We start from the raw sequence: 16431 nt of genomic DNA on the forward strand, positions 1-16431 counted from the left end.
CCCATCACTTCATGGGAAATAGATGGGGAAACAGTGGAAACAGTGGCAGACTTTATTTTTGGGGGCTCCAGAATCACTGCAGATGGTGATTGCAGCCATGAAATTAAAAGACACTTACTCCTTGGAAGGAAAGTTATGACCAACCTAGATAGTATATTAAAAAGCAGAGATATTACTTTGCCAACAAAGGTCCGTCTAGTCAAGGCTATGGTTTTTCCTTTGGTCATGTATGGGTGTGAGAGTTGGACTGTGAAGAAAGCTGAGCACCGAAGAATTGATGCTTTTGAACTGTGATATTGGAGAAGACTCTTGAGAGTCCCTTGGACTGCAAGGAGATCCAACCAGTCCATTCTGAAGGAGATCAGCCCTGGGATTTCTTTGGAAGGAATGATGCTAAAGCTGAAACTCCAGTACTTTGGCCACCTCATGTGAAGAGTTGACTCATTGGAAAAGACTCTGATGCTGGGAGGGATTGGGGGCAGGAGGAGAAGGGGATGACAGAGGATGAGATGGCTGGATGGCATCACTGACTCAATGGACGTGAGTCTGAGTGAACTCAGGGAGTTGGTGATGGACTGGGAGGCCTGGCGTGCTGCGATTCATGGGGTTGCAAAGAGTCAGACACAACTGAGCCACTGAACTGAACTGAGGAACTTTAGAATTATTGGTTCTAGTTCCAAAAAATATTATGGGCGCTTTGATAGGGATCACATTGAAGAGGCCACCTTAACTTAAACTGTCCCTCTGATCCACTCCAGCCTCTCAGATGGAACTTGGATGAACACATACTCACCTCCTCTTCAGCTTTCATCCTCTGAAATCCACTTTGTTGTCTGTCCCACTCCTCCATAGCTCGTAGAAATACTAAAGGAACCTGACCTTGTCCAAAAATGCTTCAATTTCAGTAGAATTTCTTGGTTGAGTCCACTTAACTTATCCCTGGGGAAGGACAAAGATGTCACAAGAGGGGCTTTTCACAGTGTAGAGGGAGCATGGCAGCACCTCGTTGGGTAGTCCCACCTGATGTAGACCTCATCACTGTTTTCTGTAAAGCAGAGCATCACACCTCCCAACACCACCGGAGGAAAATCTGGAGTAGGATTTCTTATGCTCCTGATGATAATGTTTCGTGTTCAAAACAATACATGAAAAGATGCTCAACATTATTTGTCATGAGGGAATGACTTCATCAGTGAAGTCAAAACCATAATGAAATACCGCTTCTCACAAAGATGACAATAATAATAATGACAATAGTATTAACAAAATAAGTGGTGCTGAGGATGTGGAAGAATGGAACTTTTGTACACGGTTGGTGGGGACATAAAATGCGGCAGCCTCTGTGGAAAACAGTATTCAGTTCTTCAAAAACTTAAAGGTCATGTATGAGCCAGCAATTTCATATCTATGTATATACCCAAAAGAATTGAAAATAGATACTCCAAAAGATACTTGGATACAAATATTAATAGCTACACTATTCATAACTGCCAGAAGGTGGACGCAACCCAAATGTCCATCATGAATAAAGTGTGCTATATACATAAAATGGAATATTACTCAGCTCCAAAAAGGAATGAAGTATTGATACATATTACAATGTGGATGAAGCTCTAAAACAGCTAAATGAAAGCAGGCAGACACAAAAGTTCACATATTGTATGATATAACTTACATGAAATACCCAGAAAAGGTAAATCCACAGTGGGAGAAGCAGGTTGGTAGTTGCCAGGGGATGGGAAGGAAATAGGAGCAGAGACTGCTTACTGGGTGTGGGGTTTTATTTAGGGATGAAAATATTTTGGAATTAGAGATGGTGACTATACAACATTGTGAATGATCTAAACACCACTGAATTGTTCCCTTTAAAATGGTTGATCTTATATGACTAATTTCACATTTTAAAAAAAGTTAACTGATAAAAAGACAAAAAGAAAATCAGTAATAGCCTGCCAAATGGGTTTTAAGAGCTGTCATACTTTTTTAGAAACTTTATAGGTGAAGGATGCAGCTTCCTATGACTAAAGGATTCGTCCCAGCTTGGCTGCCCGAGACTCACTCCTGCAATGAATATCTCTTGCCTAGGGTCCCCTTCCAAGGCTGTGGCTTCGTCAGCTCTCCCTTGGCTGAAATGAACACTGAGGAGATGGATGGAGGTAAAACAGACCTCTCCCACCAGAAGGTCAAACTTATACCTAAGCATTTCTTACTGCCATTTAAGTTTACTAGCATAAAGTAAAACACCCAGTTATGAACCCTAACTCTGAGCCATTAAAAAGGCTCTTGATCATATATGAGAACTTGTGTTTAAAACTTAACTGTACCTAGACGTTTTGGCTTAATCATTTTAAACAAAAAACAGCAGAAGCAAGTGGTGATAATCTACCCTTTGTCCTAATTTTAGAATGTGAATAATTAACCTTCCAGGGGGGAAAAAAGCAGAATTTTAAGAGTAGTTCAATCCAATAAATGTTCAGTTTAGAAATAGGTCTGTCCTGCTGGTACAGACTGTTACCCCTGATTTATTGCAGTGGCAATTCCCATGAAATCAGTCATTACTTCAGTTAAACTATTGAAGCATTAACGCCTTAAATTCTGCTTTCAGGCAATTAAATATTGGATAATACTGATTTTTTTATGGGGATTATGGTAAAAAGGGCTTTTGGTAAAAGGCATAAAAAGTTCACGTCATTGCTACATCAAATTTTGTTAACAAAAATGCTAAGTTCCTACAAATTTTCAATTCTAAAAATAAGTTTTTCCCAGGTTAAATCGATAATACTTAGTGATTATTGTTTAAGGTTTATATCTAGAATAAATATCTATTATAGTACCCAACACTGCAAGTGTTTTTGTTCAGCAGTAGACTTATAAGAATAAAAGCTGGTGGTGCAGACAGTTGGGCACCTTATAATACAGAAAGACACATCCTTCCTGAATCTTTATGGGGGAATCTAGTTACCAAAATGTCCCAAGAAATTTCTTCTCCAAAATGTCACATCATTGTAAGAAGGATTTCAGGCATCAGTGTATTGGTAACTGCCCCAGTGTAGATTACCTAGTTACCCTAACTACCTTCTTTCAAAATGAAAAAAAAAAAAAGAAAAAAGGAATAGGAAGAGGAGGAAGAAAGAGGAGAGGGAAGAAGAGGAAGAAATAATATATAGGAGAGTAATCTGGTTTCCCTGCCCCAGAAGCAATTAACACTGGAAACCCAACGGGCCAAGCTAAACATTAACCACTGCTTTTGGTTGGCCTTTGACAGCACAGGGTAGAGATATCCACCTGGCTTTCAGAAACCAGCTAGGTGGGTTCAACATCTAACCTCACCATTGAGAAGTAATGTGACCTTGAATAAGTTCATCAGCCTCTCTGAGCCTTTGTCTCTCCACGCACCAGTACAAATGACCCCACCAATCTCCCGGAATAGTAGGTCTCAGTGAGAGAACCTCCTTAAGCTCCCATCTGGAGGTACCCTGCCTCTCCCATGGTCTAAGGCACTGACGGCTTAATCTGGAAGGTTTGTTACTGATTTTGATGCTATACCAAGAAGTCAGGACACAGCTGATGCTACTGTATTTTTTATTAGAAAACAAATTAAATAAAAAAGTGATTGATTCTATATAAAATTAAACTCGAGTCCATGGTTCATGGTGGGGAAGGCTCAGAAGATGGAGACAAGGATGTGGTCGCAGCAGTTTCTTTTTCTTCGTATCTGGGAGGCAGTTCAGATAAGAGATGGAGAGTGTGGGAGGGCTCAGAGGATGAAGCGGTCCCAGAAATAGTATATATCGATTCACAATCTCTCTCAGAGGCCGCGCCTTGGCCCTCAGGAGTTTGGGACCTATAAAGAAGAAGAGGGAACATGAACGGGAAAAGAGGGAATCAGTCATCACGCTCAAATACCAGGTGCTTTTCACATGTTTAATTAGATGCATTTGGAAGCATTTGCAAGGGCTTCCAGAGTAATTTCTTCCCATATATAATTTGCATAGATATGTTTTAATTTCTTACCCCTTACTGTCCTTAGAGCTGATTGTAATATTAAGACAGTTTCACTCCTGTTGTCATTCCCCTTGTCATTGAAAAGACAAAGGGTACAAACATATAGTGAAGTGAAGTTGCTCAGTTGTGTCCGACTCTTTGTGACCCTGTGAACTACAGCCTACCAGGCTCCTCCATCCATGGGATTTTCCAAGCAAGAGTACTGGAGTGGGGTGCCATTTCCTTCTCCAGGGGATCTTCCCTACCCAGGGATCGAACCCAGGTCTCCCGTCTTGTAGGCAGACACTTTACCATCTGAGCCACTATTCACATAAACATATAGATGCCTTCCAAAAAGAACATGCACACACACACAGCTACTCTTCTCTGCTATTTCATCTGGAGACAGCTAACATAAGGGAGACAAACTTATGCAAACAGAAAATTAAATCATGAAGCCAGAAACTTGAAGGGAGTTGGGAAGGCATACTGGTTACTGGAGTGGGCTCCAGCAAAGGGCAGACCTGCATCTAAATTTCCACCCTGCTGCTTTTGAGCTGTTTGATCTCTAAGCCTCAGCTTTCTCATCTGTAAAATGGGGGTGATGACAATGTCTATCTTCTAAGTAACTATGAGAATGATATAAGGAAATGGAAGGAAAGCCAGGTTCTGGCATGGTAGCAGGAGTTGTTTTTAGAAAAAGTAATAGACATGTATCTATTTATCTCTGCAAAATTCATCACTGGAGCAAAGAATACAAAAATTCACAAACAGAATTCTCCAAATTCCAGAACCTAACCTCCCTTTCATCTACACAGGGCAACTCCTGCATTCATCCCTGGTCGGATCTCCAGCTCACCACCCAGTCTGGAACACTAGACTGTGTATCCTAAAACATGAATGACCAGGTAAGGCAGCACTCATCCCTAGCATGCTCAGGTCCCTAGCAGTCTCTTGGGTCTCGCTTCTCTCTGCCTTTAAAAAATGCGCGTCTCAAAAGTCAGTTTTCACTGAGCGCTGCTCTGTCCTGGGAGATTTTCCAGTGATCCTGCCTTCACTTCCTGCTCCCTGGGTTCCCGTCTGGGAAGGTACAGTGCCTTCCCAGCCCTGGCATTTCCCAGAACTCCTTGCTTTCATACCTTCCCTGCCCGTGGATTCTCCACGGGTCCCTGATGATTCTGACCTCTTGGTTTCAGCTGCCTCTTTCCAGTCCATCTCCAGGACCTCAATTCCCTCCAAACTCTGGCCCGTCCAAGGCCCATGCCTTGCTCTCCTTCCACTACAAGCCAGCTCATTCTCTTCTCCTGATTATACGAGCCCATTCCCATCCTCCTCAGTCAGGGACCTTCCCTGTCCCTGTCTCTCACCCTTGACATCACAACCTCTGATTTTCCCATCATCCTCCACCACAGACTCCCTCCCATACTCCCCCCCCTTTTTTATTTTAATGAATGCTCTATCATTTTATTCAATTTGGCCACAGCACACGGCATGTGGGAATCTTGGCTCCTTGACCAGGGATCGAACCCACGACCCCTGCAGTGGAAGCACAGAGTCTTAACCACTAGACCACCAAGAAGTCCTGCTCCTCCCTTTCTGATCACCAGTCCCAGGCTCCTGTTACCTCCAGCCTGTTCATGATCATGAGTCAGCCTCCTAACTGGTCTGGCCGCCCTCAGCCTTTCCCCAGCTGGAGCGGAGCTAACCACTGCTCACATTCCGTTGCTGTAACTCCTCACCCTTCAGTGGCATCCCTCTGCCTCAAGGAAAAACACTCACATTTACACTGTTTAATGTGACTCCAGGCAGGCCTCCTAATTTGTGACATATGGGAAGCCTGGGGGATGTAGATGGGAATCTACCATTTCTCTTCAATCAATCTGAGAAGACTCTGACGCCCAGGGAACAACTTAAAATTGAGGGGTAAAGACTGGCATGCTCAAGGCAGGGTGCAGGCTGATTTCAGTCAGTCACTCAAGTATCCCCATTAGATATCAGAACCTCTGTACATGCTGGGGGTCTCCTGGGGCCCCCACACCTCCCACAGTCCACAGCAGCCTAACTTAGCAGGGGCCTCCCAAGTTCTGGTCCAGCGCTCAGGCTGGCTGACAGGTGGCTCAGCATTCTGAGACCCAGTTCTGCCACAAGTGCATACAGATGCCTGGAGAAGGCTTCACATGAGCCTGGCGTAAGCACTCTTATAATTTTTAACTTATGTGCTAGCCAAAGTTTCCTGGAAGGCACTGCGAATGTTAAGACGATAACTCCGACATCACGTCAGCAAAATGGATACTCCTCCTTGATGGTTACACCTGTGTCACACCATAAAGCTGACCTGGCCTGAAGCCAGGCACAGGCCTGAAAAGGGTCAATGCTTCTACACTTCCAGTTCAAAGGGAGAATCTTACCCAGAGTGAAAGATACTGTAATATGAAGGTGGGCTTTCATCTGGAAGCAAACCGTCAGTCCCAGGACTCCGGGCAGCTGCAGAGGCTGAAGACTCAGGAAAGTAAGGTGGCGGAGGGGGTGGGAATATGATCACGGCATCTCCTAAGGAAACACAACATTTTGTTGAAGATGGATGGGTAATAAATGTAAGCAAATGAGCAAGAGCTAAAGACATTAATTATACATTTGGCCCATCTAGAGCAAAGGTCAGAACACCAGAATTGAAAAGTGGGCCTCTCAAATGTACAGACGCAGAGAATAGAGGTCACTAAGGAACTGGAGGTGAGGACAAGAGCGTTAGAGTTTAACGGAGGCAGAGATTCTGTTCAGGATAATGAAAAAGCCTCCAGGAACTGATAATGGTGATGGCTGGTTGTACAACATGGTGAATGGACCGAATGCCACTATACATTTAAAAATGATTAAATTGGTAAATTGTAGGTTATATCTTGTTTACCATATTAAAAAAACTGAGCCTACATTTCATAGCAAGTCTCAGCTAAAGCGTTTCTGGTGAGTGTTTGCTAACAATGTTCCTTATCTCCCCTGGGATGTCCCCTGCTGTCAAGTTTTTCTTATTTCCAACTTACAGTTTTAATTCTTCAAAAGTCAGCTGTTAGGTAAAGCGCCTCTGCTGCTCAAATGCAGTTTCAGCCCCTGGACAAATGATGGCACAGCCACAATATAGGCCCTCAGCCCTATTTCCACAAATGTGGTTTCCATTCTTCCTGAGTATTTATCTACCAACGTTTCTTCCAAGCTTTATCAAAGTCAAACTCAAAGCAAAGCTAGGGTTTTCCACCCCCTGCATTTTTTGTTGCTACTGTTCACTCCAGAACACATTCCTGTGTTTTGGGGAGGGGAACAGGGAACCACATACAAACTCAGATTCCAAATCAGAATGTACTAGATGAGTTGCCCAGAACCTTCTAGACGTGGCGGCACCACTATGAAGAGGTCTGAGGGCAGCCTCTGCTAAGCTGGCCACTCCACATGACAGCTCAGGAAGAAGGAAGGAGGAGAGGACTTTATTTCCCTTCAGGGAGGAGACTGGCTTCTACTGGTGGCAGTCCTGATGCTCGCAGGGCTCTCAAAAGCGACCAGGGCCCCACTCGCCAGTTGCTGCCCGACGCGGCCCAAACAAGCCCTTTGTCCTCTCCAGGCCCCAGCCCGCGTCTGTGAACTGCAGGCAGTGACTTCAGCTGCCTCAGAGGACAGACAGGAGGGCCAGATTCATGTGAGGGGTTAAGACGGTGCTGCGCATGGAGCAAGCTCTCTCAGGGGTCACACGCCCTCAGAGGGACTTTCTCCACACCCACCAGCAAGTGGCGCCTGTTTGAATGTCTGAAAACACTCCCAGCTGGCCGTCTGGCCAGTGGCTCCACTCTCCCCCTTGTTGCCTCAAATGCCTCCCCTGCAGAAAATGCATAAACTCCATCTCTCCTTCTGCAAGGAGATGGCAACTGGAGCTTAAAATATGTGTGACTAACTGAAGCTCAAAAAACAAGTGGTTGTCTTGGGATTCTCGTTTAATTTTTTCAGAAGGTCTTGGTAGGTCAGAGGAAGGTAGGTTGAGTGTTCACTTTAATTATACACTGCAGGACAAAGCCTCCAAAGCAGGCCAATCACCTATCAAAGACAGAGAAGGAAGTACTCCGCCTCCAGCCATCTCCGAGGCTGACCCATCCTCTGCCAGGTCTGTGCCCAGCCCTCCTGCTCTCCCTGGGAAACTCCTGGCTCCCTTTCACTATGGGGTTTCTCCTGCAGGACTTGATGTCCTCTGTGGGTTGACCGGTCATCTGCTTGTGTATCCAGGGTCCAACACTGGGTGTGCCCACAGCACGCATACCATGCATCTTGATTTATCTACTCTGTCTTCTATTCTGGGAAGAGCTGAATTCTGGCACTTAGATAAGATTTGCCTCATATCACCCTCAATTTCCCTCGTAAGGCTGAACTGACCATTGACAAACAACATCCAGTCTTAACAATTGTGCTAAAAGGCATGATTTCTAAAGATGTAAACCCTATTCCATAATATCAAAGGAGAGAAAGACAGTGAATTACAGTGCCAGATTTTCACAAATTTGATAGGACTTAAATGGTTATATGGAAAAGATTTTAAACTCTTCAGTGCCAACATCAGGACAGAAATGCTCAGGAGCCACCGCACCCCTGCTCCAGCCCCCAGTTCCCCTGATTCCAGTCACCAGGAGTAAGGCTGCACCCCCAAACTCCCTGATAGTAAACCCAAAGGGCACACTCAATACGCCCCCACCTAAGTGAAAGAACATGAGCATCCCACGAGTACATTTACTTGGCCTGCACTGTGTTCCCCAGAAGAACTAAGAGCATCTATAATATTGGGTGAGCCTTTTCATCATTCAACAATGACTCAGGACACCAGGTGAAGGATGAAGCCTGCAGAAATAGAATTACAGCAAGTGTCCTGGGAGGGCCTATGTGAGCACATGCGTGCCCACTGCCTCAGTTAGGATCCTGGCTCTGCCACCTGCTAGTTTGTGACCTTAGGCCAATTACTTGGGATCCCTGAGGCTTGATTTCTTCATCTTTTACATGGAGACACTGAGTATCTGCCACAGTGGCCTGTTGAGGGCATGGATGAATTTCACCTAACAGGTTCTTGAAGAGCGCATACTAAAACACTTAGATCCTTATTTGGCCCAAGAATAAGCTCTACATGTGTGTTAGCTATTATTAACAAATAACTAGTGTTGATGTCACCGTAAGTATATAAACGCACAATTAAGTAAGCTGGGAGCTTCAACCCTGACCGAACACAATGGTCATCTATAAATCCATCTGCCCTTCCTCTATGAGGCCAATACCACGCGAGGCCCACAGCCCCGGGAATCCCCCCAGTGAGAACTGCCGGCTCAACAGACAGCCTCACCCACGAGAAACAGCTCACTTCTTCCCTGTTTCCTCCAGTTTCTGCTCTGTAATCCCCTTTGCCCACCCAGCCTTTCAGATGTTAAGGCTGTGCCTTCAGGGTGGGAGGCTGAAATAAAACAGCGATTTGCAAAAATAAGCAGCGATGGGGGCTTTTCTTTCTGTGTGAAGGTGAGACCAGAGCTCCTAATGTGGTTCTGTGGGGGCCTGACTCTGGGACATGGTGACGCAGGTCTTCTGCAGGGGGACCAAAAGGGAATCTCTGGGCATCCCATAGGGGAAAGAAGTGACTAGGGCAGTCACATTTCACCTGTATCTATGCCCCAGCTCCCAAACTTTGCCCAGACCCTGAAAGAAAGTGAAAGTGAAGTCGCTCTGTCGTGTCCGACTCTTTGTGACCCTATGGACTATAGCCTACCAGGCTCCTCTGTCCATGAGATTTTCCAAGCAATAGTACTGGAGTGGATTGCCATTTCCTTCTCCAGGGGATCTTCCCAACCCAGGGATTGAACCCAGGTCTCCCGCATTGTAGACAGACGCTTTACCGTCTGAGCCACCAGGGAAGCCCCGACCCTGAAGTCAAGGACAAAATTACAGAAGATGAATAAGGTGGACAGCAGTACAGAAGACTCCTTCAAAACGTGCAAGACCAGTGGACTTGCAACAGACTCAGAATCCTAGAATGTCAGTGCTGCAAGGAAACTCCGAAGTGGAGTGTTCATTTTACAGACACACAAAGTAAGGCCAGGAGAACTTAAGGACTTCCAAGGGCCAGCCAGTCAAGGATAACCAGTGATGAGCACCCACGTTTTCAACAACCAGAAGTACCATAAGAGTTTGCTGTGAGAATAACAGGGGAAAGGAAACAGGGTCACGTGGCAGGTCCCTCAGGTGACAGAAGGCTCCCAGGGTAGCCTCAAGACCTCTCACTGTCCTCTTTATTTGCCCTGCAACCTCAGTCAAGGTCACAACTCAATGTCCTGATGCTTTTGTTAGATAATAGGGTATTGCTGGGAGGAAAGGATGTGCTGAGGGATTCTTATGGGGATAATGACAGAAGCAGAACTATGTCTGTGTGCATCTGTGTGTGTGAGAGAGAGAAGGACAGACAGAGAGAGGACAGAGACAAAGAGAGAGAATTTAGGCCAGACCCAAGAGCAGCCTTGATGCTGCAGCCACGGTGATATGAACAAGCAAAGCAAAGACAGCGACCCACCTACAGTCACCTGGATGGGCTCCAGGCTCTGAGTTTGTCTCTCTTCACTTTCAGAAGCATCCTGGGCCCCATTCAAATCGTTTCTCTTCTTAACGTGGGCGACCACGAAGAAACACAATCCCACAAGCACAATCAAGGGACCCAAGATCTGAAGGGACAGGAATCCACAGATCTGGGGCTCTGAGTCAGCTGTGTCTGTCTCATTCAGTGGTTCCTGCATCCAGTTTGAGCTGCACCCAGGTACCCAAATGCCCAGTACGCTGATGAGCATACCGCTCGTCAGGAACAGAAACCCAAAGATGAGACACTGGACAAACTGGCGGCTCTCCCCACAGAGGAAGGGTCGGTCGGAGTCCCTTTGGTTGTTGCCTCGCAGGCGCTCCTCAGTTTGCTGAAGTCGTGCCCGGGAGCGGGCCAGGATCACAGCCCCGAGTCCAACCACGGCACACGCGGGTCCGGCGATCTTCAGCACCATGCTGCAGTCTGGGAAGGTTTCGTATTGGCACGCCTGGAACCCAAAGATGGAGAGCAAGACTCCCACGCACAGCAGGATGGCACCGATGACAAAAAGGAAGAAAATGAGCTTGCTGACATGCCTGTCTCCCTGGACCTCGTCTGGCTCGGCAGCAGCTGCAGGAGACATGGCCAGGAGAGGCCCCTTGCCTGAGGTGGGTGGGATGTGTGTGTTCAGCAGCTCTGCAGACATACCCAAACACCAAATTATAAAAGGGCTGCAGGTGTTCCTGACCCGCCCTGTTCTTTTCCCAAAATCACACTAGGATAAAATCATAAGGAACAACGTTGTGCAACTGATACACTGTAGAACAATGAGCTGGTTCATGAGTCAGAGGAGCTGGCATTCAGAAACTCCTGAATATGTAATTTTATAAAGATATGTAAGAAGGGGAAATGCATTTACCATGCACCCAAGAGTATCTTGAAAACTCAAAAGCCATACAACAAAAGTAACTGGGTGTGGCTTTTCCTGTTATAGTCTTATGGACTCACAGACAGACACACACACACACACACACACACACACACACACACACACAATGGTAAGCAAGTGAAGGAAGAACCACACGGATTGTTTTGATTTATTGACATCCCACATTTCATCACAGCCGCTCTGAGCATTTCCAAGTGGGTAAATTTTCTCCTTCAATAACTAACTTTCCATTTCCTGTTTTAGACTGCAGCAACTTTCCATTCCTGGCTTTATTCTAAGGCTCCATCTACAGAAGACCCAAGTTCAACAGTTTCAACTAAAGGTAAAGGCGGTTCAGGAACACAGTGAGTTTGGGAGATTTTAAGTTAATTCTGTCAAAATGTGAGTCTTGAGACCTCAAACAGGCACACACTGGGGCTGTCCTGAAATCTGGTGGTCTGGTTACTGGGTCTCGGATGACTTGGGGGGGCCTGGCACAGCAGGTCACGTAGCACCTTGTCCCCCAGGTGGGCAGGCAGCCTCCTGCTTCCCTTCCTTCATGGTGCCACCCACTTCCACAAAAAGTTTCGGCCCCATTAAAAATATGCAGCTGATAAAAATCACCAGTTACAAAACACTAAACAGTGACAGAACTTTGACTCTGAAAGAGTATCCATGAAATCAAGTGGGAAAGCACCTTCCACAAGACCACCCAAGCCCTGTACTTCAAGGGTCTTCTATATTAAATGTACCCCCAAGCAGTGGGTCAAGAGTTGTCTACTTTATACAGACTGACTTTATCAGCCAGTTACCTTGTCTTACACTAATGAATGGAATATTTTTCCAGGACCCTTCCAGTTAGGGCACTCAATAAGACAACCCCAGTGTGAAGACATATTCACTTACTCAAAGGAGGAAAACTTGAGAAATATTTTATGCCACTTGTATCCATGACCCCATGAAAGAGCTAGAGATTGAGTCGCTAGAGCCAAGGCCATCTTGACAAACACAAATCATGTGCAAGTAGCGTCAGTTTCAGTAAAGAAAGGAAACAGCTGATCTTATTCTAGGAAGTGCTTTTCCAGGAATAAATAAGATAAAATCAGAAGGAAGTTGGAGAGAGAGGGAAATAGAAGTGGGAAACAAGTTTGTGCTTTACACTTGGACAAACCATATTTATGAAGATGAAATTAAGCTGAAACAAACACGGAAAGTATTGCACTAATTTAAAAAAAGATTCTGAATCCTGTAATATCTTTTGCTGGTCTGGAGATAGAGGTGAAGGGTGACTCTGTGCTACAAAGCCCTATCAATTCATTGTAAGGTAGTGTTTTGACTTTGATGTGAGTCACAGGGCTTCAACTGCCTTAAGGAAAATTCCCAAATACTAGTAAAGCCTAAATTTGAATGTGTAGCTTCCGTCAATGGGGTCACACAGAGTCGGACACAGCTGAAGTGACTTAGCAGCAGCAGCAGCTTCCTTTCCATGGACTAATGGACTAAGTACTTGGCATAGGTAGTTAATCCCCCATGCAAATTAGTATGTGAGTAGTTCGTCCATCTCTCTGCCCGCCACCCCCGACCACGGATGCGCTCACACAGTGGCACAGATATCTGCAGTAATAGGAAAGTAACCCTTTCCCAAATACCAGCCTACACTTCATTTCCCCAAAGCCAAATCCGCCTCACGACGCTGTTTGCCAAAGGACATTTCCAAATGAGCAGTGGGTCACCACTTCCAAAGCGCTGTGTTTGGGGGCTGACGCAAAGAGAGGCAAAGCCCTTCTTGGGAAAGAGCTCTGTGGGTTTCAGGAGCCAGAGCTCCCGCGGGAGCAGGTCTAGCGCGGCTGCTCCCCGCGGCGCCGCTCCCCGCATCCCGCCTGGACGCTAAACTCAGCGCTCGCCCCGCGGCCGCAGAGCGCGGTCCCCAGGGGTGCGGAGGAGCGCGGGGCCCGGGGCGCTTACCTGAGGCTCGGTCCTGCGAGCGCGCTGCCTGCGCCGGCAATCGGCTGGCAGCACGGGCCGTGGGCACCCGGCGGAGCGCGGCGCCCGCCCCCGCCCGCGGCCTGGCCGGCGCCCGGCGGCCCCGCGCTCTCCCACCTGCGCGTCGGGGCGCGGAGGGCGGGCCGCGCGGTGTTTACCGAGGAGGCGGTGCGCGGAGGGCACAGCGGCGCGGGGCGCGGGCAGGGCCGGGCGGACTGGCCGGCGCTGGCCGCCGCCGGGTGCTGCCCTTGCGGGCCAGAGGCGCGCCGGCTCCGGGGTGGAGAGTGAGGGGCAGCTTTGGGGCCCGGGAGGCTCCGTGTCCGTACCGGTGCGCGCAAGGAATCCGGGAAGAGTGGCCCCCGCCGCCACCTCCTTGGCCTGTGGCCCTCGGGCAGGGGGCGGAAGCTGGGGTTCTCCTGGCTGTCCCAAGTCAACAGGCGACGGTCGCGATCCGGGCGGCGTGTAGGAGCCGGTTCCCTTCAGGGCCGAGAGCCCAGAATTTGCCTGCGAGGGGCGAAAACGGCAGCTCCTGCCCCTCTCTTCGGCTTGACCGCCGCCTAGGCAGGGGTCCCCGGGTCCCCGCCGCTGCGCCCTCTGCGACGGTCCACCCAGTGGGCTGTGGCCCTCCTGCCGCTCCGGAGATCTTGGCCGGGGTCAGTGGAGCAAGCCTCTCGCCGCGAGCGCCCGGACGAGCAGGTTATAAAGACACCAGGTCACAGGAACGTGCGCTCCATTGGCGTGTGAGACAAGGGTCTCCCTGCCTTCCGTCCTAGCTCGGAGACTCACGTATGGTCACAGTCGCTGTTTGCCATCGAACTCCCTTCCCGGTTCTCAGTCGCTAATGATTTGCCGGAATTAAACTGGCAACTTTGCCCTTGAACCAGGCGGTTTCGGGATGGGTTTGCTAATCCCGTGCTATTTGTAACCTGCCCCGTGTAACACGTGACACGGAATTAACTGTGCCAGTTTCCACACCAGAGGTCAGGGCGCTGTGAAAGGTGAGTCAAGCTCAAACAGGGGAGCGCCCTGAGCCCTTCCCCATCCCTGCCACTCCTCTCTGGGGTCCTGTCCACTTCTTCTGAAACCCAGTCAAGAGTTCACACCCATTGCCTTAACCTTTTGAAAGAGTAAGCCCCTTGCATGCCTAATACAGCAAGTTGTCCCCAGCCCTTTTCCACTGCAGTAAAGAATGAGTTGGTTTAGCTGACTGCAGAAGTGAGAGGGAGACTCAGAAGTGAGAGGGAGGCAAATAGGGAAGGGTGGCCACCTGGGCTCTGCAGCCCAAGGGCTGGGTGGGTGAGACAGGGCTGCCTCCGGGAGGAAGGCTGGCAGGGTCCAGTGGGAGGGGTTTGCTGGGCCACTCACTGCACTGCCAGAAGATTATTGCTATCTTGAGTATCATCAGCCCTTGCTCTAGGCCAGGTTCTGTGTTACCCACTTCGCCTACATACAGCCTGTGTGGGGTTCTCTGCTATATGTCTCCAGCAACTCCAGAAAGGTTGCAGGCAACAAGGGAGCTAAAAAGTTCATTTTTCAGCTGAGGAACCGCAGCCCTAAGGGATGTAGAGTGACCTCCACAACTGATTAACGGGGAGCACGGGCCTGAACCAGATGTACTGACTGTTCCTCCTGGGGGACGCCTGTCACCCAGAGGACACACAATGCCACAAACTCAGAAAATGGCTTTTTTATTACGTGGCTTTTTGATCATTACAACAAAACTGACACTGTTCCCAAGGACACTGCAGCAATCTGTGTCCGGGTGGAGCTGGTCAAAGTGTCAGGTTCTACCACCTGCTGGAAGGGCCTCCCAGCACGCCCAGCTAACGAGCAAATAACCAGCAGTGGTGATTACACAACACCAGGGGCGTGCAGCTTTCTAAGAAAGCAGCCCTGACTATAGGATCTGCCTCCCTACACAGGCCTGCTAGCAACTCCTTTCTGTACAAGGGGCTTTCCTTCTCCTTCCCCTACGCATTTTTTCCTTCTTCCTTATTTGAAACTCAATCTCTGGCCCCGTCGTGTGTGGGCCTGCGAGGGGCCTGTTGATACAGCTGCCCCTCCGGTGCCACATGACTGCAGGCTGGCCACACATGACAGATTTGAATGTACTGGCACCAAGGACAATCAGATTAGCCTCCACTTGGGATGTCTGCTGCTTGGACTGTTTGTGTCTTTTGGAGCCTGTTTGACTAAATTAAACTCCTTGGAAACCAATCACCGGTCAAGTATGAAAGACGTATCCACCAGCCTTCAAGGTGCTTATCTTTGTAGCAGACCTGTTCTTAGGAGATTGGATGACCTTGTCACTAGCTAGAACCTGGTGGCCTTTTCCAGCCCATGCGGTATGAAAAAAGATCAGTCCAGTATGAGTCTTCAGAAAAATAGCATCAGAACAAGCCTTAAAAATGGATGAATCTTGAATTCAGGAAGTGAATATGGAGAGTAAAGCTGAGGAATGCATCCATTTATTCGTTCAGCAAATATTTATTGAGTGCTGCCTATGTGCCAATAAGAAATACAAAATCCTTTTGCCTCATGGAACTTGTGTTTTTAATGAGGAGAAAGGCAATGAAAGAAATGTGGAAATTACACAGAGTACTAGAAGGTGAATGGGGGTCCCAGGTGGCACAGTGGTAAAGAAAGTGCCAGTGCAGGAGACGAGGCTTCCATCCCTGGGTTGGGAAATTTCCCTGGAAGAGGAAATGGCAACCTGCTCCAGTATTCTTGCTGGGAAAAATCCCATGGACAGAGGAGCCTGGTGGGCTACAATCCATGGGGATGCTATCGAGTTGGACACTGCTGAGCGATTGAGCAGGCATGCAGAAGGTGATAAGTGCTGTGGAGAAAAAGAAATCACAAGTGGAGATTGGGGATTGCTGGGGAGATTCCAGTTTCATAGGGTAGTTAAGGAAGGCATGTCTGAGAAAGTGATATGGCAGCAAAAGCTTAAGGAGAA

The 16431-nt window shown here is 47.9% G+C and overlaps 1 protein-coding gene across 3 annotated transcripts; it reads right to left on the reverse strand.

Moving 5' to 3' along the window:
• Nucleotides 1-3585: 3585 nt before the first annotated feature.
• On the reverse strand, nucleotides 3586-14330 carry TMEM171 (transmembrane protein 171). Of its 3 annotated transcripts, none has more exons than XM_068990639.1 (4): nucleotides 13799-14330; nucleotides 10562-11257; nucleotides 6393-6534; nucleotides 3586-3844 (listed from the first exon to the last, which is right to left on the reverse strand). In XM_068990639.1, exons 2-4 carry the CDS (start codon nucleotides 11202-11204, stop codon nucleotides 3649-3651), a joined length of 981 nt encoding a protein of 326 aa, XP_068846740.1. In that variant the 5' UTR covers nucleotides 11205-11257; nucleotides 13799-14330; the 3' UTR covers nucleotides 3586-3648. The 3 variants fall into 3 exon arrangements, with proteins under 3 accessions (XP_068846740.1, XP_068846739.1, XP_068846738.1); XM_068990638.1 differs by lacking the exon at nucleotides 13799-14330 and adding an exon at nucleotides 13455-13531; XM_068990637.1 differs by lacking the exon at nucleotides 13799-14330 and having other exon boundaries at nucleotides 10562-11432.
• Nucleotides 14331-16431: the final 2101 nt, after the last annotated feature.

This window comes from Capricornis sumatraensis, chromosome 18 (genome assembly GCF_032405125.1).
Source record: "Capricornis sumatraensis isolate serow.1 chromosome 18, serow.2, whole genome shotgun sequence".
NCBI lineage: Eukaryota > Metazoa > Chordata > Mammalia > Artiodactyla > Bovidae > Capricornis > Capricornis sumatraensis.